The sequence below is a fragment of the Diadema setosum genome, chromosome 9 (assembly GCF_964275005.1).
Source record: "Diadema setosum chromosome 9, eeDiaSeto1, whole genome shotgun sequence".
NCBI lineage: Eukaryota > Metazoa > Echinodermata > Echinoidea > Diadematoida > Diadematidae > Diadema > Diadema setosum.
This window is the reverse complement of record NC_092693.1, coordinates 31868959-31896528: the sequence shown is the minus strand read 5'-3', so window position 1 is coordinate 31896528 and position 27570 is coordinate 31868959. Positions and strand designations below refer to the sequence as shown.

Sequence of the window (27570 nt, the reverse complement as noted above, 5' to 3'; positions counted from 1 at the left end):
TCAGCACACAATGTTACTTGTCTTTTACCATCAGACCAAGTTATTCATTGCTTTTGCATGGTGACCTCATATAGTTCCAAGGTACCTTAGCCACATGCCCTTTGCTTTACTTATAGATGGCTTTTGTAGAGAGAAGAAAAAAACACAATATCTAGTATATATAATTTTACACTATGTACACTACAATAATCATACAAATTGCAATTCAATTTTCTATTTAACCCTTCAAGGGAGCTATCCTAATACCTCTCGTTCTTCCTCACAATAGATCGCATTGCATTGGAAAGATGTCTAGTTACTGTTGCCAACAAATGGGTCAATCGAACATACCTTCAACAATAGTTCACTAATCTGTACAAACAGCATTCCTATTTCTTTTAATCCTGTTCGAATCAGTCTTGACTGTGTGACAAGGATTATAACACTTCATTACATAACTTCTCTCTCCTTGTATATAACAGAGCAGAAATGCTCTGAAAATTACAGTCCAAACTTAAAACTAGTGTTACTTGAAAAAAAAAAAAAAAGGTTTGATGTAATTAACAAATATGAAGAGCAATCTTAAATGTTTGGCATCATGAAGGGTGAATTAGCCTACGATGACATTCAGTCGCCTGGTGCTAAATACTTGAAGCATATCTACAGCTGATCATAGCTAAGTTTGAATGCATACACTACAATGCCACAGTTACTACAATCATGATACAAACTTCTCAAAGTATCAATTTTTGGCATCACAGAATGTAATAAAAAAAGCCCCGAGATATCCTTGTTCTTACAAATCAAAAGAATCAAAGCCAATAAAACTGCTTGATTGACACACAAAAAAAAAAAAAAAAAAAAAACGAAACATGAACAAGAACAAGCACAGGACAAAGGCAGTTTGTAACACTTTTTTTTTCTTTGTCAGCGAAAGGAAAAATACTGTACAATTTTCTGCTTCTGCTTTCGATAGCTTGATCAATTGAATAAAGTTGTACTTATCACTTACTGTACACATTATGATACAAATAGCACAATTGAGTTGTTCCTAATGGGACAGATTCCTGGAGACCACGCAGTAAAGCTCGTTCCAAGCAATCCATTTTCACTTCTAAAGATTCAGGCTGCTCATTTTTTTCACTCTCAAATGACCATAGAAACTAAAGCAAAAGGACAATATAATGCATCACTGCATTAAGTACATTTCAGGATTATCCCATCATGTGCATCTTTTCACTAAACGGCATGTATCACTTGTGGTACACTAGTAGAGTTGAATTCCAGTAACCACGCACAGGCAGGCATCTTATGAAACATCCTAGCGTACACAGCTGAACTTTCAAATAAAACTAAAAATAAAACAAAACAAACACGAGACCATGGGATATGTAGCAGAAATGACAAAAGGAATTATTGTAAGCAGCAAAAAATCCAGATGCCACGGTGACAACTCAAATGCAAATGGCTAATAGGTAATTTTTCCAAAATGCTGCTGTAATGTTTGCAAATACAGCAACATACAATAAAAATTGCAAATGCCACAACAAAAGAGGCCTTAGGAGCCTATTTCACACACAGATCTCATCTGTTATAGCAGTAACCAAAATTTGCTATAATACCAATCATTTGGGTTTGAGGGTACTGAAGCTGTCACCATGGTAACTGTAATCATTTCAAATATAATACTTTGCAAGCCTCTTTGTGAAATGGGCCACCAGGCTTGAATGAAGTCTAATTCTGTGCTTCAAAATAGAGCAAACTGAGAATAAGGCAAAAACACACAACCCCCTGAAAAATGAGAGAGTCCAAAAGTTAAATGTACCTTGAACCTTTGGCTTAGGTGAGCTTGGATGATCATCTTCCCATAAGTTATCTATGGGTAAGCTAACACAGGGGAAGGAAAATATGGCTGAATAGGCAAAGATTTTACAGAGTCTTCATGAAATAAGTTTGCTACCCAGAGTGGAGTTAAAGCTTTAATAGTGCTCAGTTGGCTACTTCCTCTGCACACAATCCCAATCAGCCTTTGTGCACTCTTGGTACATGAGGTGAAAGCTTGAGATTTTTGTGCTCTCATGTGCTTCCTTACTTTCCAATCGCAAAAATGTCCCACAGGTACAGTGCTTCACCTCTGGTGTAGCTCCAGATGCAATACAAACATGCACAATGTGCGCTTCCAAGATGCACTAGATAAGGTTTCATTTCTCACCCATACAAGTATTAGTTGTACAGGAAGGATGATTATGCGGTACTTGAAATAATGATGCTTACGGACTACAGTCTGTCAGTCAAAGTGTAACAATCCTCCATAGAAATCAGAGTTGGCTGGGCTTCAGTAAGGACATCCTACCATGGCCACTCACTCAGGCAATGAATATTCCAGTTCGGTTATCATGTTGCAAACGTAGACAGGCAAAAGTAAAAACCAGTCCATCACTAATTCTGTAATCCCACAAACAAAAGGCTCTTAAATCAAAAAAGGGTTAAAGGTTCCCAACAAAATGAAGTGAACCTGCCAAATATTTATAATGCACATTCTATCTCTTTTTTCTTTTTTTTTTCACTCATTTACATACAAAACTTTATTGCTATGCAGATCCATTTAATAAAAGAACAAAAACTTATCTGGAAATGTCAGTATTTTGTTGATGCTTGAAACGCAGTTTTTCTGCCTGGATTGGCAACAAAGTCTGGTGCCTACATACAACACAGCCTCCAGATTGCAGGTAAAGGAGCAAATACGAAAAGCAAACAAAGCCACTGTCTCATCAACAGTTGTCAATCAAATTGCGGAACATTTCCACCACCACAGAGCTATGTATCGCCTTCTGAAATATCCCCCTCTGGCACTCCTCGCTGTACGGGGGTACGAACAGTGAGAGAAAGACTGGATTACGAGAGCAGTGTGCAAGTCTTTGATGTGATATAGCATCTTACCTCAATATCACAATAAATCCTGACGCTTCACAAACAGTTTATTCGATATGTCTTCAAATCTGTCAAGGTGCAGTCGCGGTCTTGAAAAATCACAGGAAAAAAAAAAATCCAAGAGGATGCTACATGTAGTACAGCTCATGTCCAATCACAGCATCACCTTTTTGTCCGACATTTGAAATGTTATGTTCAGTCAATGATGATCTGCACAACCAGACCAATATGGCTAAAGAGATGTGCGGAGCTACAGTTTGCTCAAAAAAAAAAAAAAAAAGGCTGTACAACATTGCTCTCTCCTCGGCCACAATAGCTCAATCTCTCGCTGCTGTGGGCTTCGCCAGCAGGTCTCGGCGGCGATAGAAGAGGAGGTAGGGGATGTACGTGGACTGTGGCTTGGTGACCTGTACAGGCTTGATGGATTTGATGATGCTGTCATCGCATCGCAACCAGCCACTGGTTCCCACATGGTAGAGGTCAGTAATGTAGTGACCTCCAGAGGCTTCCTTGCCCGTGTGATACACAACTGAAAGAAAACAGGTAAATGAACAAGTAAATATGGGGAACAATTTTACTTCTCAAATTCGATTAACATTTTTGATCAATGGGAAAACACTTTTAATAAAGTTCTGTACGTCCGATGTAAAAAAAGACAAAAAACAAAAAACAAACAAATTGCTACACACAGGAAATTTTATATAGCAGTCACATAAAAAATGCACAGCAAATTGCGATGCGATACCAGAAAAATTATTCCCTGCAATATTAAAGTATATGTAAAATCAATTGGGGAAGACAAATACACAGATTCATCTCAAACATCACAAGCACGTCTTACTACAACTGAATATCAGAACTAGATAATTATATTTATAGAAATGCTTAAAAAATGTTTGTTACAGTAGTTTTGTAATTGAAATACTTCAGAGTGGTTTTGAAATAGATCATATATAAACCAACATTGTTCTGTAGTGATTCATTCATTTCATGAATGCATTCATGTCAAAAGTGCCATCATTCACACAGACATTGCATATTTACCAACTGTTGGGCATTTGTTAGGGTCGACAAACAGCCCTAGTAACTGACCTGCAAACAGCTTGTAGACTCTCTGGTTGAAGGTAATGCGGGACTTGGCATTGGGTGATATCAAGTCTGTCAAGGAGACGTAGGAATAAAGAACTTGCAATAGCAATAGACTTACAAAAAACATTGATAAAACCATTTTTCTTGCGACTTGATAGTAACAGTTTCCTTCTCATCTGTTAATCTATCGCTCTATATACATGATTGCACATTGCATGACACAATTTGCATTATAGTTTATTTCTTGGGGGGGGGGGTTTCAGACAAACTTCCTACTCATTAAAACATCACAACATTAGAACTTGATCTTAATCTACACTGCTCAGGGGGTGTTTCATAAAGCTGTTTGTAGAGTTATAAACGAATTATGAATGATTGGTGACCAGTTTTTGTGCTGAATTAATGGTGAAATTCTGAGAAGTATAGCACATCAGAACTGATCACCAGTCGGTCGTAAGTCATTCGTAACTTCACGAACAGCTTTATGAAACAGGGCCCCGCATCGCATCATACACTGGTCTGTTTTTCTACCACTTGCATTGTTCTCGAAAACACAAGCTGCAATCTATCTCATAGCAACCTATCACAAATATCAAATGACCACCCCAACCCATCAGCTCAACTGATTACAACATTCCGTTCCCATTGCAGTTTACACAAAGGTAGACACATGTAGATAATAAAGAGACAGAAGATAGAAGCAGAAACATAGGTACATAGATACACAGATACCAAGTTGAATGGATAGAGGAAGGGGAAAAACGTCATTCAGTAAATAAGGATACAGGAAATACAGGCAGGAAGAGAAAGAAATATTCGAGGCAGCCACACTGGCACATAAACACACAAAGAACAAAGCATGACAAATGCCCCTTTTACACTCGGCACGACATTTAGCTCGCTTCTGAAGCGAGCTAACTTTAGCTTGGGCCAAGTCGTTTTATACTGCCATTCTTGACCACCCAAGGTTATGTGCGAGACCAGACCTATCGCTCCCCCCCCCCCCCCCACATCAGCCTGCTGTCCTTCCCACGAGTGCGAAAATTCAGTGACAGTTTTCATGCTCACTTACAAGTACGAATTCAGATCCGTTGCTACACGTTACTCGCGTAATTCAACCAGTCATCGGCATATATACCTGTAGTACCTACTGCGCCAATCTATTTTTTTTTCTTCACGATTTAATCAGATCGTTTGCGAGTTCAAAGAGTTCATTGAGAGTTTTTTCTACAGAACAGCGAACAGTGACAGCATAGAATACTATTAATACACCAATGCATGCCATGCGTAATACAGAGCGCACCGGTGGGAACAGTACAGCAGTAAACGTACATATTGGCAACCCGGAAGCATCGTACATGCTTTCCAGTCACAGGTCAGTAAATTTAGCCCGAGCTAAACTCGCGTACCTTTTATATTGACGTTAGCTCGGACCTGAAGCGGACGTGATCCACCCCCCTAGAGGGGGCTAACTTTAGCTAGGGCTAAGTATTTTTCGACCTTTTATACTGAGAGTTAGCTCGCTTCAGGTCTGCATCTGAAGCGTGGTAACGCCCAGTATAAAAGGGGTAAAAGATAAAATATTGGAGACTGTAAGTCAATACCTTTGCTGATTTCAAGTTCCATGCCGTATTCCACCTTCTTCATGAGCTTCTGGCAGCCACCAGACTTGTCGTACAGAAACCTCTTGAGATGGAGAATGAGGACCGGTGGTAGCTCCTCCAGAGTGATGCGACGGAATGCCTCCACCTGTACAGGGGGAAGAGGAGGGGTTGCCATGGAGACAATTACCCACACATCAATTACAGCTTAATCCACTACTTGCATGTCTTGGTATGTGTTTGCATGAATGAGCTCAGGCAAAAAACAAAACAAAACACTGCACTTGCCTAACCCGTCCGACCTTATAAATACCCTGACCCTAAGTTATGGTTTTATTATTGATATTAGTCTTGAGTAAGATCATAGTGTCTTCGCAGACTAATTTGATGTGGAGACAACTGGAAAGTTTTGCAGACAGAAGAACTATTTTCCCATCATAAAATGTGACTAAGTTTTAAGCACTGTCTGTGAGAATTTAACATATTGTTTTCTGATTTTCCTAAGCACACCCACCCGATGCCATTCGTTTGGGCGATATCAATGTCTGTATTGCTGCATACAAACCTCTATGTGAAAGCCATGTATCACACATTGTGGCATGCTTTACGAAACAGAAAAACAAATAGAAACACCCTATCTACCCTATCATTCAGTGACCCATAACTCCAAATGCAACACTGTCCTTCTTCTTTTCCTTTCTTTTTTTGGGTGAAAAGTGGAGCATTAGAGAACAGCTCAAACCATGTCAATATCACTAGCAATATGTCTGTGAATCATGTCAATGTTAGTTTGGTTGACCTGAGCTGGTTAAAGGGAGTCTTTTAGACATTATGGTTCTTCAACTGAATCAATCCATGTCTGCAATCAGCCTTACCTCTTTCTTTGTTTTGTTAGACATGAAGCCATGGACGGATTCCTTGTTTCCCAGCATGTCAAGAGCATTCTGCACTGTCCAGATATCTTGTGACTACAAAAGAGAAAAATAAATACAGGGCATACATTCTCTTGTGTACTTCAGAAACTTCGAAAAACAATCAAAAGTACATACATATCAGAATATTAGGTATTAATCCCATGTTTACATGCACTTCTTCATAACATGTTTCTGAATAGAGAGATTGAGATAACAGTCAAATTTCAGTTATTTTGCTGTAAAGACTACTCCACAGATAAGGCTTCCCCAAAGATTCGATCGGAATAAAACTGGCAAGTTGATTACAAAGTGCTTAGACCAAACAGCAGGGCATTTCTTGTGGATGTTTTTGTTTACTTTCTACCAAGAAGAGAAAGAGTGTGTATGTGAGAGAGAAAAAAAAATCACAGTAATCACAGCACACAAACATGCTCTCAGTTTTATCCTATGTGCCATTATTGGCTAATTTCAAGAAGTTGACCACTTCAGAGCCAGAAAAACTACAATCAACTATTAAAGAGAAACACCAGTGTAACTTTCATGACAAACATCATGCATTTACTATATTTATCAAGACAAATGGCAATAACACTGACATTATTTCTATGATCATCGTACTGTATTATACATAATGATAGGTATTACCTGAATATCTAGCTGGAGAGAGAAGAATGGTTGTAGAGTGGCTGACTCCTTGGAGCCGTGCTGGTGTAGAGCCGACCTCATGATGCCCCCAAAGATGTGGGAGAGGGGAGACTGAGAAAACTGGGCCTGGGTAGGAGGCAAAGAGAGTGAGGTGGTAGACAAGGATTAAGTGTGTGTACAAATAGTGAATGGTCACAAGTGGAGTTGTACAAGATTTAAATATGCATGAGGTGAACAATGAGACGCTCCATACAACAAGGCAAATCTAGAGCTTCTTATATTTCACTGAATGCGAAACCATGTTCAATTGCAAGAGTGAAAACCATTAATAGCTGTTTTACATGACATCTCGAACTTAACATGCATGGCCCAAGCCAAGCGAGAACATAGTGCAGTAATAGCAATCATTTCTGAGGAAAGGCAAATGGTTCAGTGGCATCAAGAAGCACAATCAACAGTTCCAATCATTGAGACTATTCCCAAAAGGGGCAAATTGTTTGGATAGGTGGTCTGTTCACACTGATCTCAATACAAACTATCTGATCTTAAAGGCATAATTTACCATTTGCAGATGAAACAAAAACCCAGCATTAGTGCTTTAAAATAGTTCTAAAATGTGAGTTAGGGATAGAAACAACCACTGTAAAAATTTGAATCTGTATTATTAATGTTAAGTATTGTTAAATACACAAAATGTGAACAATAGTTATAATAAGAATACTTTCAGACTAAACCGTCTACAGTTATGGTTTATTGAGAAAAATACTGATATCTCCTTATATTTTAGGCTTTATTGCGAAAATTCTATATGGTAGGACGTTTTGCGATACAACAGATCTACACATATGCATAAAAAGTGATATCTTCAAAAATTTCAAAATCACTTCTCCCAAAGGTAAACTGGACCTTTAATGAACTCAACTCTTCAGTGTCTTTTATGGATGAATGGTTTTGCTATCCTTGGTCGATACAGTTTGAAAACATTTGCCTTTAAGTCCTTTACAAATGAAAATATTAAAAAAAAAAGAGAAATAAAACAAAATCACAAGACATGCAAGTCAACAAACATGGTCAAACAATATATAGATGATGACTGGCGGGGGAGGGAACATACCGAATGTTCCACCCGAAGGGTTTGAAATGCTATTGAGGGACTTATAGCCTCCCGAAGTAGCATTTCAAACTCTGAGGGTGGAACGTTGGTACATGTTCCCGACAACAAAAGTCATCATCTGTTATATTATATGGGTTAGTCAAATACGTCAACGTCAACCATCAGGTACAACCATTTGACAACGCACTCGATCGCTCACGCAGAGTCAAATTCACTGTGCGCGCGCGGGTCCTTCTGTCAGTTGTTACGTGAAAATGTTTTTCCATGGGAGAACATTACAAAGAATGTTCTCCCATGGGCGAACATAACGAATGTTCCTCCATCACGTGACTGTGTTTAGCCAATCACTAACCAGTATTTGACTAACCCATTTAATATAGTGCAATGTCTTACCCTTCTTGTAATGCTGGTTTTGTTGCGGGGTCCAACCTGCTCCCATTCATCATTGTCATCACTCCCATCCTCTGGGTTCTCACTGCCAACATCACCGTTACCTATGGCAACGGTGGGTCCATTCTGGTTTTCTGGATGTTGGGAGAAAAGGGACGCAAATTTTACCAAATCCATCTAGAAGCACCATTTCTCAGCAAAAGTATCGTCCACAGTAAAATATTGATACTGAAATCACATATTGCTTTGATTATTCTACTACTGCCACTACTACTATTAATACTACTACTACTGCAGCAGCTACTACTACCACTACTATTGGTATCACTACTACTACTTCAGTCTATTACAACCAATACTACTACAATATTACTAACACTTCTACTACCATGACTACTACTACCACCATCACCAAAACCACAAACACTGACACCGCTGCCGCCACCGCTGCCACCACCACCACCACCACCACCACCACCACCACTACTACCACTACTACTACTATTACTATTACTACTGCTACTACTTCTACTGTCATTATCAGGGTAGTACTCACCCTCCTGCTGCTGTGGGTCCTCCCCATTGGCCAGGTTAATGAGTGACGTCATCTCGTCATGGAGACCATTCAGCAGACAGGAGAGAAACTCCTCTGCATCTTCCTGTCTACCTTGCTGCTCACACAGGAAGGTAGAGAAAAAGAACGAAAAATATGATTTAACGGCTTCGTCTGAACAAAACATCTTACTAATTGCCAGCATATGGCTGCTATTAGTTTCTGGCTCATCTGTTGCAGCTCCACATTTGTTAGCACCATGATGTCTTTCCACTTCTCAACTGACAAAATAGACAGAGAAGCACACTGCTATTGCATGTTTGTAATCTGTAACTGCCCTTGAATGTGCAATTCTATGCCATCCTCAAATTGACCGTAATGAATACACAAAAAGTTAAACATAATTGTGGCAGCCTCAGTTCACCCATGCAAACTGTGGAGTTTCCCGTTCTATTAGCCGCAGCTCCATAAGAAGTTCATTCAACTAACAGCTTGGGTCAGGTCATCTGTAGCATCACTTCTGTCTTAACATCCTCTCCAGTGTAAATGCAATTTTTCACAACCATCTGTCGGCTGAGATGAGGTGAGAACAAGCAAGGTAAAAAAGTAACAAACCTTGACCGCAAGCGAGGTTTGGGCGACGGATAGCATCTGATAAATGATGGTCGGCTCGAATGGCATTCCAGGACGGATGTCGGCGGTGGCACGTTTTGCTGGTCCCTTCATCTCCAGGAACTCCTTCAAAAACTGGTACCTGGTGAAGAATTGTATTTAGAGGAGGCATGTTTTATTTCCCATTTTTCAATTCCATATCATGAATACTTGTATGCTAAAAATGGCACATACAATGTACAGACATTAATGCATGGATATGCATGTTCACCATACATGTATTTCATTCAATAAAATGTTGAATTCATTGCAGAAACACATATGGCAAGCACTTTGAGAGCATTTGTAACAATCCTGAGGTAATTAACTTCAAACGTTATTTGGACAAAATATACTACCTGCATGCCCTATTTTTTGACAATCATCCTGTTCCTTTTATATCTTAATTTGTCCTTCCTTCCTATGCTTGAGAATATCATAAAACTGCCCTCATACTTTTCATACATACATTTTTTCTACTCAATTGCAGGGTCTGGCAATTGAATAAACATCTTAAAAACTGATTAGAGGTCTGCATATAAATCACAGTCAGATTCGAAATGTTGTCACATTATTATGAGTCTTGTTCGTGCTTTTCATCTCCCTTGGACAAGATCTGTAATTCCACACACGAAAAACAAATGGAAACAAAGGGAAACTGACCAGAAACATTTATGTAATACTGATGAAAAATGTGCGAAGAAAATTCTTCCAGTTTGAGTCAGGTTTGTGTAAGCTTCTGACAATACAAGCATAGAGAATGAAGAGATTCCTACGACAAACACCATACGAGGGCTTTCCATAGCTCAGACGGTATAAGCAGCGGTCTAGGAATCAAGGGGTCAGATTCGCAGCCCAATGGAATCTTATTTTCTTTGCTCATTTTTCATCTACATGAAAAACAATAATTATGTAATTACTGAACCACGAAACCAATTCCAGAGTTCCACAAGGAAAGACTCACATGGCATCCAACATAGGGGTGGAGCTTGTGTTGCGGACCTTGTTATTGAGGGGCAAGTTCCTCATGAGATGGTAGAAAGGTGGACAGGACAGCAGTGCCTGAAGAATCTATTGGTCAAACAGGTCAAGGACAACTCATGGTCTATTCACTGGTCACTCTAACTCGGACATGCACAGTTCCTGCAAAACGTCTATCCCCTGCATTCCAAATTTACCACATTTGAGCTCTGCTCCTTGCAACATTTAGCGAACAAGACCACAAATCTAGCAATAATATGTACATAAAAGTATACACACAGATGTACACAGATACATTTATGCTTAATATGAGACTGTAGAACAGCACTAACATGGCACCTCAGCAAAAGAAGTTGACTATAAACTGATGGCCATTTTCTGTGAGACAATACCAATCTTCATGAATACGTCTCACATCAATATATATCTCACAAGTCATGACAGAGGCTAACGGTTCTGTGGAATGTACTTTTTACTAGCTCTGCATTTAACAACTAGGCCTCATTTTATGAAATGCTCACACTTACATGTACATTGTATCTAGGGCACTGATAATACATTTTGTTATACATGTAAAACAATTTAGAGTTCACAACAGAAAATACAGAATCATGTATTCTTAAGATGCATCTACATGGCACTGAAGAAATGACTGTGTTGCAACAAGAAGATAATAATAGATAAAAACAACTGATTAAAAATATGGTAAGTGCTTGGAAAGGATACACTGTTGATGTAGCACCAGTTGGCTGTGTTGATGAGACCCCGAGGCTGAAGATTCATTGGATGATGGGAGGATGATACACGGCCTAAGTGTTCTGCAATCACATTCATCAGGTAAGATAAGATGGTGTTATTGTCTTTTATCAAAGCCTGGGTTAAATAAAAGGAAGTTTATCTTCCATTGACTTAGAGAAAAGACAGAAAAGATATACTCTCTCAGTACATGTATATCACTTAGACGACATATGGCCCACTCCACGTGAACAAAACGTGTGTGAAGTGAATGGTATGTTTTTACAGGTTAATCATAAATCTAGAGTGTCTCAACACAAAGGTATTGTATGTGAAGTTTTCATTTGGAATAAAGACACAAATTAGATGCTACTGGTAAGTTGAGCTTGACACAACAGAATATCAATTTGAAGCAATCACAAAAGGAGTGGGAAGGATCTCATGACAATCACTCCTACATATACTAATTGAAAGAAAGAAAAAAACATTCCTCATACATACTCCAGGGAACAATTTTCCAATTCAAATTTGATTAGCAATTTCAGCTGATGAACAATATTTCACATGGTATCCTGTACATTTCTATGGAAGAAAACTGCTACACTAAAGATAGTTTGTGTAGCAGTCGTGTAAAAGTGCATAGCAAATTGTGATGCGATACCAGGAAAATTATTCCCTGTACTCTACATACTCTTACAGCACAGGACTCTGTCACTTTCCAATGTGACAAGATAGACTTGATTCACCATCTTGACTTTTGAAATGTCAAAGCACATGACGTAATGAGAATGTTACAATGATGAAAAAGGGGAAAATATTTTACTTTAGATTTACCCAATACAGTGATAGTAACATAAAATGTCAAGAATACACACAGACCAGCTTAATCTTGTGGCATGCAATGTTATATGAAGAAAGCACTCCGCAATAAGTAAGATGCAAGAAAACAAAGTACTCCATAAACCTAAATCTAAAGCAATCAAAATTCTCCTCTATTGGAATCTAGCAACGTTTGACAGATCTATAAAATAGATTTGATCACTTTAACTTCTTTGTGCACCCCCCTTTCAATGAAAGGTCAAAATTGAAAGACTGGATATGAATGTATTGAAGAAGGCATACCCCCAAGCTTCTTTGCGTATGGGTCCTTGTCAGCAGAGACCAGAGACACAGCCTGCTCATCATTCATTCCATCATTGCTTGAGGACTCTGTGGTTACACTAATGGCTACTGGAGGATGGTTGATTGAACCGGCAGAGGGGCCAGTCTCCGACCCTCCCTTGAAGAGGCTGGCCCAGGACTTGATGGCAGGGCGCGCAGCTGGAGCTGCCGGGGCCGTCTGGGCCACCTCGGGAGCTTCTGCCTTTGCTGGCTCTCCCTCCGAAGGGGTGGGGGTGGGGCTCTCACCCTGCGAAGCCTTGACGTCAGGAACTAACTGTGTATTGGACTGAACTGTGTCTGTTGCCTCTGGCTGCATGTCTGTGATCACTGGTTCATTATTGATATTCACTGAGTTGCCCTCTCCCACAATCTCTAAACCATCCACTTGTTTTGCCACGTCATAAGGTGGACCAGCCTCGACATATACTGATTCGGACCATGGCTGATCTACACCAATATTATTTGTCTGTGGCATTGCTACATTGTTTGGATCTGCAGTCGAGTACTGCTCACACACACTAGTTCTTTCTGTGCTCTTTTCATCTGCATGATATTCACTGCCCAGAGGGGCTGTGTTCAGAGTCTGGTTGCCGTCAGGTTTGGAAGCAGGCACATTCTGGGCGGCGTAATTCTCACTGCCGGCATAGTGGTTGTTGGGTTCTATTCCCGCGGTACCATTCTCGGTACTGTTTTCATTACTAACGCTGGTTTCCGACTCGATGCTGTTGTAGTACCGCCTGTAGTGATCCGGGTCGCGGCGCTTCTTGTTGCGACGCTTCTTGGTCCCCTCGTCACCTGGCAACTCGCTCCCGGGGGCTATGCACTCACTCTGGTTTGGCATATCCATATGCGCAGAGCCCTTCAATTCCATAGCACTAACTGCAGGCTTGTTGCCCCACTGGTTCTGGTACAACTCCTCTCGCACACTCCCAGAAAGGCCTGCAGAATTGTTTGGCAAGATGTGATATGATGGTGAGCCATCTCTCCCGGAGAGCGCTGGGGCTCCCTGCCCTCCAGTGCCCTGGGGAGGGCCATGCAGGCCACTCTGCTCAGATGGTTGGGATGGGAAGCTGGCCTGGTCGAGGAAAGGTTTCGTCCCGCTGCAAGTGGCTGCTGCATCTGGAAACAAAACCCATTTAACAGTCATCTTATCAATGCATTCAAAATTTTTTGACATATCTGTAAGATGTTCTCTGCATCTTCCTTTTAATATATGATACATCGTATGGTTGATATTTGTTTTTGACAGCAAAGGTAATAGTAGATATCATCACAGCCAAACTGAAACAATCTTGAGAGCTGATGCATTTCTCATCTGCATACGCTTTTAGTTTGGGCTGATACTAACTGGTTTCACGTGTGGCAACAAGAAATACCATCTGTTTAAAAATAAGTTTTGGTACCTCAAAAATTTCCTTGTCTTAGTTTGTGTTTCAGGTTAAAGTACCTTTCATATAACTAACACTGTGAGACTTACTCGCCCCAAAGTGCTCTCATGTCTTAGTAATCATGCAATTAACTGCGACCAGCAGCCCCATACGCATAGCAACCAGCAGTCCCATACGCATAGCGTAATCGGGCTTCGCATTGTAGCATTCAGGATCATGACAGATTTAGTATCGCGGGATAAATGTTAACTTAAAATCCCAAAAATTCTTCAATTTGAAGACTTACCAATTAAGGTGAAGTATTGAAAACAGGCTTCGGGCAACGTTTGGTTCTGCCTACAGTCCCTTTCTGTTCGAATAGATGACTGAATGTGACTCGGCCGAGAGGACCTTGGGAGAGCTACATACACCATGTACACTGAATACTACAGCCAGTGCATGCGAACACATCACATGCGCACAAATTTCAAATCCCATATCAACGGATAAGATGTTTGTGTGCGCATGCGCTGGCCGTAGTAGTCAGTGTATGCATCGGTCCATGGTGTATGTAGCTCTCCCAAGGTCCTCTCGACCGAGTCACATTCAGTCATCAATTCGAAAAGAAAGGGACTATTGGCAGAACCAAACGTTGTTCGAAGCCTGTTTTCAATACTTCAACTTAATTGGTAAGTGTTCAAATCGAAGAAATTTTGGGATTTTAAATTGACATTTACTCGCGATACTAATTCTGTCATGATCCTGAATGTTACAATGCGAAGCCCCATTACGCTATGCGTACGGGGCTGCTGGTCGCAGTTAGCTATGCGTACAATGGGCTGCACGCTGCTGGTCGCAGTCAGTGGTTTCGTACAATATTTATCGACGCTGTACAGCGACGGCTCTGGTACGAAACCATTATTGCATGATTACTAAGACATGAGAGCACTTTGGGGCGAGTAATTCTCACAGACAACGTACTTTAACGTGAAACACAAACCAAGACAAGGAAATTCAGGGAAACTTTTGAGGTACCAAAACTTTTTATTATCTTTAAGAAATAACAGACTTCTAGAGTTAGAATAAAGCTAACATGTGAAATACATTGGCCATTGCTATACAAGTAAAGCTAAAGTGATTTATGGGGTGTCATTTCAACTCCCCATATATCCCGTTCATGCTTAAGGTGCAATCACACATCGCCGGTTTAGATGGCGGTTCATGGCGGTTCAGCAAATCGCCGTGCTCCGCCAAAGACCGTGTTTACACCGTACACAAACCGTGGTCATCCGTCACCCATCCGCCATGAACCCCGAGAACCGCCGGGAACCGCGGGGAACCGCCAGAAAAATTAAACATGTTTAATTTTTCGTGGCGGTCTAGGCGGTTTGAAATGGACCGTGTTCACATCGCCGTTCATCGTGTTAAGAACGGCATCCTCCGTCTTTGCACCGCAAGATCCGTGATAATACCGTGTTAACACCGCCATAATTTTCAAGCGAAAAGAAACAATGAACTTAAAAGAGAATAATGGCTCCGGCGACACTTCGTGGCGGAGCAATAAAAAATGGAGATAAACGCAAAGATGAACCCATAATGCAAGATCGGGCAAATATATTGAATGCTACAGTTTCCTTACTTCTTTAACACTTATACAGTAACAAATAAAGTTTAATGTTCAAAAAGTTGTTAGGTATGTTGAATAGTACATCATTTACATTAAAAGGTAAGTTCAGTCAAAACTTAACAGCTTTTAAGATGGCCAGCAACGTGTTACACACAGAAGACTTATGTAAATATGTTGGGTTCTGCTTTCGTGATTATGTATGCCATTTTTGTAAGACTGCATGTTGATACAGATAATTTATGTTGAAACTTAAGAGAGTAGAGGGAAAAGCAATGTTGAAACTTGAAAAAAAAACACCATTATTATGTTACATGAACCTGTAAGTAAAGAGGAAACTATACACATAATACTATATATGCTTCTTTGATAAGGTATAATGTACATAATATGTCTTTTTATTGACTGTTATTAAAGATATTATTATTATATTATCATCATTACCGTTCTTATATAGCGCATAATACCTTTGGCAAGGTCTCTATGCGCTTTAGAGGGGGAACAAAAAGATAAACAGGAAAAGGTAATTTCAGAAAGAGTAACATGCTGCATAAATCATCATCTACAATCACTATGTTACTATTTTAACAGTTAAGTATTTAAAACATTTTTGACTTATTGATGGAACTTGCATGTTCTATCACTTGGGATGCTGTCCACAGTTCTGGGGCGGCATAAACCACGTTTGCCATATTAGTTTGTCGTAATGGATCGAGGGTATCACATAAAGATTCCCCTTACAATTTAGGAACTCTCCTAGGCTCATATTTCACAAGAAGCTGTGAAAGATAAGAAGGAGCAATTTTGTGAAAACATGGATAAACAAGCAACAAGATCTTAAATTCAACACGCGAAATAATTATGTGAAAACTTGATTAAGAAAGAATTGAAAAAAGAGAGATGTTGAAACAAGCAAGTACTTGTACATCACTTGATAAATAAACCTACAAATGATCAGGAAACTTTGGAAACTATTTTGGATTCTGCTTTGATATGTATGTCTTTTTAATGACAGTTAATACGGATATTTTAAAAATTAAAAGAGAAAGAGAAAAGTCACGTGTTCAAAACGTGTTGAGAACGTAGTCAAAGTGCTTTCCGCCATCTTTGGGACACGGTTCACGGCGGTTTGAGAACCGCCATGAACCGCCATCTAAACCGGCGATGTGTGATCGCACCTTTAGCAAATTTCACCTGAGATTTCTGGGGAACTTGCGGATGATGCTGTAGCATGAAAAGCATAGTGGGTAAACTCTGGAGTAAAATGCCGTGTGACATTTTGTTTTCAGAAATCTTACCCTCAAACCCTCCCTGGTAAAGTCAAGGGTGTCTCCGCGAATTTTCGGGTGATGCTGCAGCATGAAAGGCATCACGGGTAAAAAGCAAAGGTCAGCATGCCAACGTCATTATGGGCTGTTTTGCGCATGCGCCATAACATGTACTTGCACTGCTGGAGAGCAGACGAAGGAAATTCAAGCAGAAGCTCATTTGCTAGCATGAAAGGAATTTCTCTTGGGTGCTCCCATTGGGTTCCCCACTGAATCTTCCACATGATCACCCATGTAATTATCATGAAAGGGATATTACTGAAAACATTTTTCATTAACAGCAGCTGAGAAAAAAAAAAATCTCAAATCTCCCTGAAATACGTCTAAAATTGAAAAGAACCTGTCTAGAGTCACACCAACTTTTGGCAATGCTATTATGTATCATGCGAATGAACAGGAAGATACAGTGTACTGTATGCCTATTTTTAGGAATTAGAACTTAGGGTTAGAAAAACACCTTTTGACAAGGTGTACACATGCATTTATGACACCCTTGAATGGGTATCACAACTACAGGAATATCTGCTTTGAGATGTAACTGTATAAGACTGGGCAGTTTAGATACAATGCCCTACACTTCATCTCACTTACCAGCTGGGAGCAGGCTCCTCACACAGCTTTTGTCATCCCAGGGAAACTAGTTTGGTTTGTAACACAGGCACAGAGAGAGAGAGAGACAAACAAGAAAGAAAGATGTTACATCATTATTCAAAATCATTAGACAACATGTGAATTTATACAGTTTCCCTTTTAAACCGTTGAGAGCGGTTTGATTTTGCTACAACACGCATTTCCCATAGACACCCAAGTACATTAGGGACTCGTCCTCAGAGGGTTAATTGAAAATGGATTACTTCAAATATGGAAAATCCATGGCAAAGGTATGTAATATAATTAATGATGACTAGAATTATCATTTCCTTTAAACAGCAATATATTCATTATAATCACAGCAAAGACATCACCATCAAAAGAACTTCTTCGGTCCTCTGGTGTGTACTTCCACATTGACACACTGATTTTACCTCTGCTAAATGACACCATATTTAAACAAGTATCAATAATAAACAGTACTATACAGTGTTCATGAATGGAAGGGTGAGTTATTGATATGGACTGATCTTCAGGCTCTGGAAGATGTAGTAATGCCTTTTCAACATACTATGTAAAAGACACAATTGATAAATGATTCCATCAGATGAAAGGCACAAATCATCAAATTTTACCCACAATGTTGGGTAATTTGGCCTGTGGATTCTTGCTGCCTGTCTTCCATGGATTACTTTGTGAATCCACCTGCATCACTTAGAGTCCTCAAAATTACTATGATCAAGTGAAAATATCACTGAATCCTGAAAGACCTAGTAAATACTGCACCCTCACTGTCTTAATTTGCATGACTTTAAAGAAAAAAGAAATAACACAGCAAAACAGAACAAAGCAAATTAAGCAAAATTAAACTAAAGTAAAACAAAACAAAAAAAAACCTTGCAACACAACAAAAAAAGTAAACAAGCAAACAAGCAACTGAACCAAGGCAATAGCATCAACCCTAGGAATTTACCTCCACAGACGAGCTTTGCAGAGGAGTCCTAAACAGGTCATGGTACTCTGCATACTCCAGCTCACTGAAGTCCCCAAATGTCAAGTCCTGTTGGAAAAATATCCACACAGATTTAGCATTATGAAGTGCATGTAGCATGGTAATCTCATGTAAAGGCTGCCAGCGAAGTCAAGTTCTGTTGATAACAGCCGTCTCCTGTATTTTACTTTCATTTTACATTAAGCAAATTATCATTGACTGCGCGGCAATAGTGATACAATCTAACATTGCCCAGGTGATCCGCGAGGTGTCCATCAGGCCGAACCAAAGGCGAGGGCTGATAGACACCTCAAGGATGTCAACGATGTTAGATTGTATCCAATGCCCAAGAAATAGGAGATGATTATGTGCTTTAAATATCCCACATAGATTGACAACTTGAGATTTTATAAAAATGTATTCCATCAACCACACAGATTTTTACATTAGAATAGTACTGAATATTAGAACACTGGCAGTACAATGTGAAGCCCTCTCATGTGATTCTTTGTGGCTGGCAAGTGTTTAAAACTGAACTTGGATAACTTCAATATCATATGTAGAGTGCATCCAAGCGATGGCAATGATACCAGCTATGACACCACCTCTCCCTGTAGGCCTATTGTCAATTTATGTCTTCATTGTGTTTTAGCGAAAGACATGTTAGTTAGTGATGAAAAAGCTGCACCTTTGTACCAGGATTGTTGAAGATTCTGATATACATGTAAGCACACTGAACATGAATAACTTCAATTCCAATAATTGACTGCATTCATGTGATGGCAATGATAACAGCTTTGGCACATTTGACCCTTGTACTGTCTATTTGTCCTTTCTCTGAAGTAACAAGAAACATGTTACTGCAGTACTCAAGTGTGTGAATCAAAATAAAACAGTGAATTGATTGCTAAGAAAATTTGTTCTTGCCCCATGCAGCAAGCAAGGAATATAAATCCTGTAAAGTCCTCAACTGTGTTTAAACTGTTAACAGAAGCTGAAAGGGCTGTACATGTAATCTCCAGGCACAAGGTGTCTTGTCCCTCCTTTTTTTTTTTTTTTTTTTTTTTTTGGGGGGGGGGGGGGGGTGGGGGGGGGGTCTTTCTTTTCCTCAGGGGGTGTCTAAGTGGTGAAAGGCTACAATTACCCTGTTGTAATAAAATATTGCACCAGTGTTTTAAAGTGAACTTTAGCAGGGCTCTCGTGCCGTGCACAGCAGTGTACATCACTGCACTGAAAGGGCCTTTCACACATGAAATGTATTACAGTGCACTCCCGTTATAACGAACACGGTTATAACGAAATTCCGGTTACAACGAAATAAAATTTAGGGCCGCAACATTATCAACTCTATGTATTTTTATTGTTTATTCATTCGGTTATAACAAAATTTCGTTATAACGAAAGAAAACTGCCGGTCCCGAGGACTTCGTTATAACGGGAGTCCACTGTACTGTACATGCAAGATTTGTGAGTGGCACAGCAGGGCCTACACAGTGGTTGTACTCTGAGGTGGTGGTTTGTATATTCTGAACAAATATTGCAGAAAAGCTTAAGTGTCCGAAAACTGGTGGTTTTACTCTAAGCTTTTCTGCAATACATTGTATTTGTTCAACTCAAATAATACTTACAAAATTTTATCCACAACAATGTACCAGTATGTTAAATATATCAAACTACAGTACTTTTATCTCAATGTCGACTTTGTTATTTACATCATAAAATTGAACAAAATCCCACATTATCACCTTGATAATCTATCAGAATCTGTCCAGCCAGACACAGTTCAATGTCAATACATACAGTGTACAAGGCTGCTGAAAAATGCACCGCGCCCTGTACCTTGTCAGCGCAAGGTTGCATTGGAGACATTGCAGCGCCCGTTTGTGTTTGAATTCTGGCGAGTCGGCACTTGCATCAATGTCAACCCTTGTACATTTAACTACAGCATTAGCACATAAGAGATTTTGTTTTTCTTTTGCATTTTTGAGGATACCATCACACTGAGCTTGCGATAAGCAAAAAATCTCGCAAATCTCGCAATTTCTCAATTCTCATCCTTTTTTTGGTGACCCTGATTCTTAACGTGGGACTTAAAACGCGCCCTTTGGAAAAGTTGCGCCGATTCTGCGATTTTATTGGCAAAATTTGGGATTTTAGATTTATTTTTGGAGGGGACTAATGCACTTTCCTGGTGTGAACGACTGTGCCAGTAGATCTTATGTGAAGTAGATCTAATGTGATAATGCATGTGTTGTGACAGTGGAATTTGCTGGCTTGTGATAAGTGATACAAATCTGTAAGTGTCCAGATACTAGAGGCCGGCTGAAAACTTGGGGTTTTACTCTAGAATCTACCTTGATTCTATCACCAAATTCATATCCCTGTATATCAAATAGGTCTAGGCCCTAGATTTACAGTCTATAAACGTTGTTAGTTTGTATTTCAGATAGTATCTAGAAATGTATTGGTATATAAATTATATGGTATGCCTGCCTCCATCAAGGTCGCATTCCATCATCTTGGAAAAAAGTTCTTGTGGTTCCTATCTACAAGAAAGGTTGCAAATCATGCCCAGCAAACTACAGACCAATCTCCCTGACAGCAATCATAAGCAAGCTGTGTGAGCACATCGTATATTGTGCCATTATTCACCATCTCATCAATAACTGCATTCTCTCCGACAGCCAGCATGGATTCAGGAAGCGGCGATCATGTGAGACACAACTCATACTCACCATCAACGACCTTGCTAAGGGATTAGAAGACAAAGAACAGATTGATATCATATACACTGTACTTGACTTCGGTAAGTCCTTTGACAAGGTATGTCACCAGCGCCTCCTTCTCAAAGAACAACACTGTGGTGTTCGTGGCCTTACTCTCCAGTGGATGGCAGACTTCCTACATGTATGTAACTGACCGCACTCAGCAAGTCATACTAGAGGGCCAACTCAGTAATGAAGCAAAAGTTACCTCTGGCGTGCCACAGGGTAGCGTTTTGGGACCTCTCTTGTTCCTCATCTACATAAATGACCTGCCAGAGAGCATTAAGCATTCAACCCCTCATTTGTATGCTGATGACTGCCTCCGGTACAAATGCATTACATCACAACATGACTCAGATAAACTGCAAGACCGAAGCAGACTTCAAGAGTGGGAGATCAGGTGGAAGATGGAATTTCATCCTTCCAAGTGCCAGGTCCTGCGTGTCACTAACAGAAGAAACCCAATTATAGGTCACTACAACATCCATGGCCAGCACCTCCAAGAAGTTCACTCAGCAAAGTATCTGGGGGTCTATCTTAACAGAAAGCTGAATTTAAACACACATATTGATGCCACAATCAAGGAGGCAAACTCTGTTTGTGCCTTCTTCTGTCGTAACTTCAGACACTGCAATCAGAAAATTAAGCAGGCCATCTATTTCACCTACAACTGTACATTCGTCCAGTTGTGGAGTATGCTGCAACAGCATGGGACCCACACACCAGGAAAAATGTGAACAAGATTGAGATGGTTCAGCGACGAAGTGCACGTTACATGACTGGCAACTTCAAATGTCACAGCAGTGTCACCGCGATGCTCAACAGGTTACAATGGCCATCACTTGCTAGCAGGCATCTACAAAGCCGTCTTGTAATGCTGTATCGCATCCGTTATGATGTGGTGGACATTGACTGGCAGCAATACTGTACCTACAGAAGTCAACATCTTGTACAAGGGGGCATGATTCCCGCTTCAGAACACCATTATGCACCAATCTGGTGTATAGCTCATCCTTCTTCCCCAGAACTGCCAGAGACTCGAACCACCTACCAGTAGACCCGGCTGACTCACCCTCCCTCGAGGCATTCAAGTCCTTCTTGAGGTACACGTAACTGCGACCAGCAGCCCCAAACGCGTAGCGTAAAAGGGCTGCGGACTGTAGCATTCAGGACCATGACAGGGGTAGTATCGTGGATAAATATCAACTTAAAATCGAAAAATTTCTTCAATTTGAAGACTTACAGGTGAAGTTGAAGTGTTGAAAACAGGTAACATGCAACGTTTGGTTCTGCCAATAGTCCCTTTCTGTTCGAATTGATGACTTAATGTGACTCGGTCGAGAGGAACCTGGGAGAGCTACACTGAATTGATGGCCAGCGCATGCGCACACAGACATCGTATCCGGTCAATCGATTTGAAATTTGTGCGCATGAGATGTGTGCGCATGCGCTGGCCGTCAGTGCATGCGCACACACACATCGTATCCGGTCGATGGATTTGAAATTTGTGAGCATGAGCATCCTGAATGCTACAGTCCGCAGCCCCATTATGCACTTGTCAATGTAATGACTCACCCCACTACCCCCGGACATGGGTGCGTCATTTCCTCGTTTGGTCCGTCAAATTTGTGACCCAGGTGTTCGTCATTTTACCAGCTTTGTCCATCAAATTTTTGACCGACGGGTGCGTCAAAATCCCATCATTGTCGGTCAAAATTTTGACTGAGGGGTGCGTCATGGTACGTCACTTGGCTATGGAAAATAACACACATTATTTTGAACCGAGGGGTGCGTCATGGTACGTCACTTGGCTATGGAAAACTGCACGCATTTTTGCACGCTACCAGTACCGGATACACGTACCGCGAGTGAAATTACATGACGCACCCATGTCCGGGGGTAGTGGGGTGCGTCATTACATTGACAAGTGCATTACGCTGCTGTTCGCAGTTATTCTTGAGGGAGATGTAACTGCAGCTCATACAGTGCACTCCCGTTATAACGAAATGCTCGGGACCGGCAGTTTTCTTTCGTTATAACGAAATTTCGTTATAACCGAACAAAAAAGATATATAACGAAAACAAGGAAGCCACGCATATATCAAATTCTGTATGTTGAATACTTGTCATACACTGGAAAGCTACGTGAACAAGAAAACAAGTAGTTATTCATATACAATAACGCAAGTTCCCTTCGGAAACTGTGCGTGACACACCAAAGCGAACACACAGTGATGTGACGCGTTTTCCCATGTAGAGACGCTATAAATGCTTGTTCCGCTACGTATTTTCGAAGGCGATCCTCATTTCGTTATAACGGAGCACATTTCTTTTGTTTTTCTTTTCAGTGGCGCTCGGAAAAGACTTCGTTATAATGGAAATTTCGTTATAACCCTGTTCGTTATAAGCGAATTTTGTACCATAGACTTTAATGGCGATAATTTTGGGACCAGAAGTTTTACTTCGTTATAACGAAATTTCGTTATAACCGTGTTCGTTGTAACGGGAGTGCACTGTATAAGAAATTATGAATTTTACTTGCACTCCATGTATGGTTGGACCTACTACTCATCGACCGCCTAAAGTTAATTTGCTTGATAAGAATATTTAACACTGAAATTCATGTAAAAACTTGACCTACGTGATTGAGAATATCCAGCACTATCAAATGCCATTGTTCCCTTTTCAATGCGAAGTTTCAGTGCAAAAATATCGCTGTCGAACTTGCGTGGCCTCTTTTCAGCTCCCCGCGGTGCCGCTCCTTTTTTAGATCGACCGCTGGTTTTTGCATTGACAATGCACACAAACCAAGTTATACTGAACACCGTGTTGTACGAAGCTTTTTAGAAACTTCCATAGAGTAACTGCGGCAGTATGCGGCCGTGCAGCCGTTCGCGGCAGGTACAACATACACAGTAATATACCGCTAAACACAGCACTGCACTGTTACATGCACACTACACATATACTAACACACTAGCAATCAACAAAAACCAACCGATAAAATGGGCATGATCTCTGACGACAGTGAAATTTTCTCACCTAAATGACAACATATCGCATCCAAAATGAAATTTTCGGTACTTCCTAACATAACAGTTAAGAAACAATGGTCCAAGAAACTGGATTTTTTGTCGTTTTCTCGATGTTCATGGATTTTGAAAACATATCCTCACGTAAAAGAGAACTTTCGCGAGCCGATGTGGGCCGCCATTTTTTTTCGGAAAGTGGATGTCACCATCGAAAAAAATGAGAAATACACAAGAAAGACATCAACAACACAGCCAGAATTGCGATCTTGTTTGCGGCCAATGCATGTGCGCCCGCTATTTTGACGTGCTTTCGCAATGGGAATTGGCGCTTACGCAGTGTTCGCGAGACATGTGAAGGCGTTCAGCTAAAGATCGCGGAGCACGCGCGTATTGCATAGGGATTGTACATCGTGCCGCAAGCAGAAATACTACGTCACATATCGCCCTTATCGGCGAAAATTGTGCCGGGTTTTGCCTTGGTAAATCATGAAAACTGCGTTGGTCAGTGGTAAATTTCTTTTATGAAACAATCGCGTTAATGAATAATCTTGTCTATGATATATGAAATGGTTGATAATGATTTGCCTGATTTGTTTAAAAGTTGGAAAAACCCTTAACAATGCTTAAACTGCCGCAAACGGGATATTTTACTCTAGACATTACGACTCTGTTAAAGTATTCATTCAAAATTTTGTCTTTGATTCAAACCATTAATGAACAGTGAATTTTCGCGTTTTCCCACACATCCTCGTCAACAAACAGTCAAAGCCAATCCATTTTTATGTGCTCTGCGCGCAGTGCAGTGCGTACTAAGCGTTCTGTGCGCCAATACTACGCGGTCGGTTTAAAAAAGGGTGGTCGATGTGTATAGTAGAGCTACCATATATACATGATATATTTTGTAAATACACTAACGTTACTTGTTGAATTTGACTGGTGGCACACACGATATGGCTGCACACTCTCACGTAGCTCACACACTTCTACTGTGACAACAGTGCTTATGCACTTGTCAATGTAATGACGTACCCCACTACCCCCGGACATGGGTGCGTCATGGTCATTTTTTGACCGACAACACGGGGTTTTTGACGGACACCACAGTCACTTTTTTGACGGACAACACGTTGAAAGTGACGCACACCTCGGTCACTTTTTTGACGGACATCCTTGGTACATTTGACGCAACCCCGAAAATACTGAAACGATTTTTGCATTCTGTGCATGCAATCCATACATGACAATCACATGTGTGCAGATGCGCTGTGTGTGCGCGGCCATTGCTAGTCCGGTGGATGCATACTGCAGCGCAGGTACACACCACGCCACGGCATTCCCGCGAGTACACACAGCCCAGTCGTCGCTGTACATAGAGATTCGCACTACAGCGTCATGCGTAGAGCTCGTCGGGCTAATCCCGCGAGCAGAAAATGGCATGCGGCAGGCAGTTTCGTCTGCTGCCGCTTCTTTTACTGTCAAAAATTCGCCTTTGTCACCACAGAACATTATTCAGAAAATGTGAGGAGAAAGGGTGGCTTTTAAATTATTTGCTTGCCAGATTCTGGCAAGCATTTTCCCCTCTTATTCCAAAACGCTTCCCGACTTTGATTTTCACTTGCCGCGGAAAAACGCTCACTGTAATTTCACTCGCGGTATGTGTATACGGTACTGGTAGCGTGCAAAAATGCATGCAGTTTTCCATAGTAAGTGACGCACCCCTCGGTTCAGAATAATGCGTGTTATTTTCCATAGCCAAGTGACGTACCATGACACACCCCTCGGTCAAAAATGTGACTGACAATGATGGGATTTTGACGCACCCCTCGGTCAAAAATTTGACGGACAAAGCTGGTAAAATGACGAACACCTGGGTCACAAATTTGACGGACCAAACGAGGAAATGACGCACCCATGTCCGGGGTAGTCATATGTGAGTCATTTTTACATTGACAAGTGCATTAATCTTCGAAGTTCAAGCATGAACTTGATGAAGCTGCACTTTGTAATGGAAGAAGGATAGGCACCGTCAAAACAGAATGAAGTAGCATTCTAGCAAAAACTAGCAATGGAGTAGCATCTAACACACACTAACATCACATTTACACACAGGCCCACACACACACACATGGTCACAGATGTTACATGTAACGTTACCAGTGGTTACAGTTTTATCTAGAGGATAGTCGTACCCACACTGCACTGTCTGCCCGAGCGAGTACAGGCGTGTGTATAGGCCCTTCCGTGACTTGCCGACTGCTGTACCCCGAGTACGGCAGCTGCTATGAAGTCGTACTGGAATGAAGGTGAAATCTTCTGACAGGCAAATCTAAAACAGCACAGGAAAGGTATCAAGTTTAGTCTTTACGAAATATTGAAACTAACGGCCAACTGAGAGTGTTTGCTTACCTCTGCCAACGCAGCCATTTTTACGCGATAACAAGAGTCATGCTTTGCACATACACGTCGCCATTTTGGATTCTCTTTGATACAGCCGATATCATGCACGCTGCTGCTGCTGGGTAAATGCGCATAATTATCACATGTACATTTACAGCAGTATCGTAGTCTTGTTCCAAGAGCTAAAATGTTTATTTTTGACTGTATCACAGAGTACAGTTACAGGATCAGATGGCTCAAAAGCAATGGGAATGAAATGGTAAAGTCCAAACCAACTAAATCAAAATAACACTTTTTTTTACTAGTAATAAGGATAACATATGGTAAATCTATACTTAATATGCTTATAACAACGCTCAACATTATTTATCTTTTCAAGTTCTTCTATAGTATAATTTTATTTTAGTGCACCCGTGCCAGGCCAATAGTATTCAGCCTTCCTTAAACAGTAGTTGTTACAAATTCTCCTGTTATTTTGCAATAATTTTGTATCTTTTGGATGTGGAAATAAAATGAAATCAAATTAAATGAAATTGGGTCATCACATTTAATTATTTGGTGGCCCGAAAAGCACAACAAATAAAACAGTTTGATAAACATCAAATATGTCTACGGATGCACGATGATTGTAAGAAAATTGGCAGGTAACAGTTCTGTTACACGGTTAGTTCTTCCAAACGAAGGTTCGTTTGTGAAGGTTTGATAATCCGAAAATGGGAGGGGGAGGTACA

The 27570-nt window shown here is 40.6% G+C and overlaps 1 protein-coding gene across 1 annotated transcript; it reads right to left on the bottom strand.

Annotated features, from left to right (window-relative positions):
* Positions 1-2549: 2549 nt before the first annotated feature.
* On the bottom strand, positions 2550-26866 carry LOC140233311 (ubiquitin carboxyl-terminal hydrolase 10-A-like). The gene is made up of 16 exons (XM_072313422.1): positions 26849-26866; positions 22345-22567; positions 21381-21394; positions 18628-18714; positions 17655-17700; positions 12706-13863; positions 11575-11666; positions 10832-10938; positions 9832-9970; positions 9220-9334; positions 8667-8797; positions 7160-7285; positions 6476-6568; positions 5604-5748; positions 4003-4068; positions 2550-3439 (listed from the first exon to the last, which is right to left on the bottom strand). The coding sequence occupies exons 1-16, from the start codon at positions 26864-26866 to the stop codon at positions 3228-3230; spliced, it is 2772 nt and encodes a 923-aa protein (XP_072169523.1). The 3' UTR covers positions 2550-3227.
* Between the last annotated feature and the right edge of the window lie 704 nt (positions 26867-27570).

Excerpts from the sequence above, each read along its gene's own strand:
- LOC140233311 (XM_072313422.1), bottom strand. Across the intron at positions 9,971-10,831 it reads ACCCCTATGTTGGATGCCAT|GTACCAGTTTTTGAAGGAGT; the intron begins GTGAGTCTTTCC and ends ATTCTTCACCAG. Across the intron at positions 5,749-6,475 it reads CTAACAAAACAAAGAAAGAG|GTGGAGGCATTCCGTCGCAT; the intron begins GTAAGGCTGATT and ends CCCCCTGTACAG.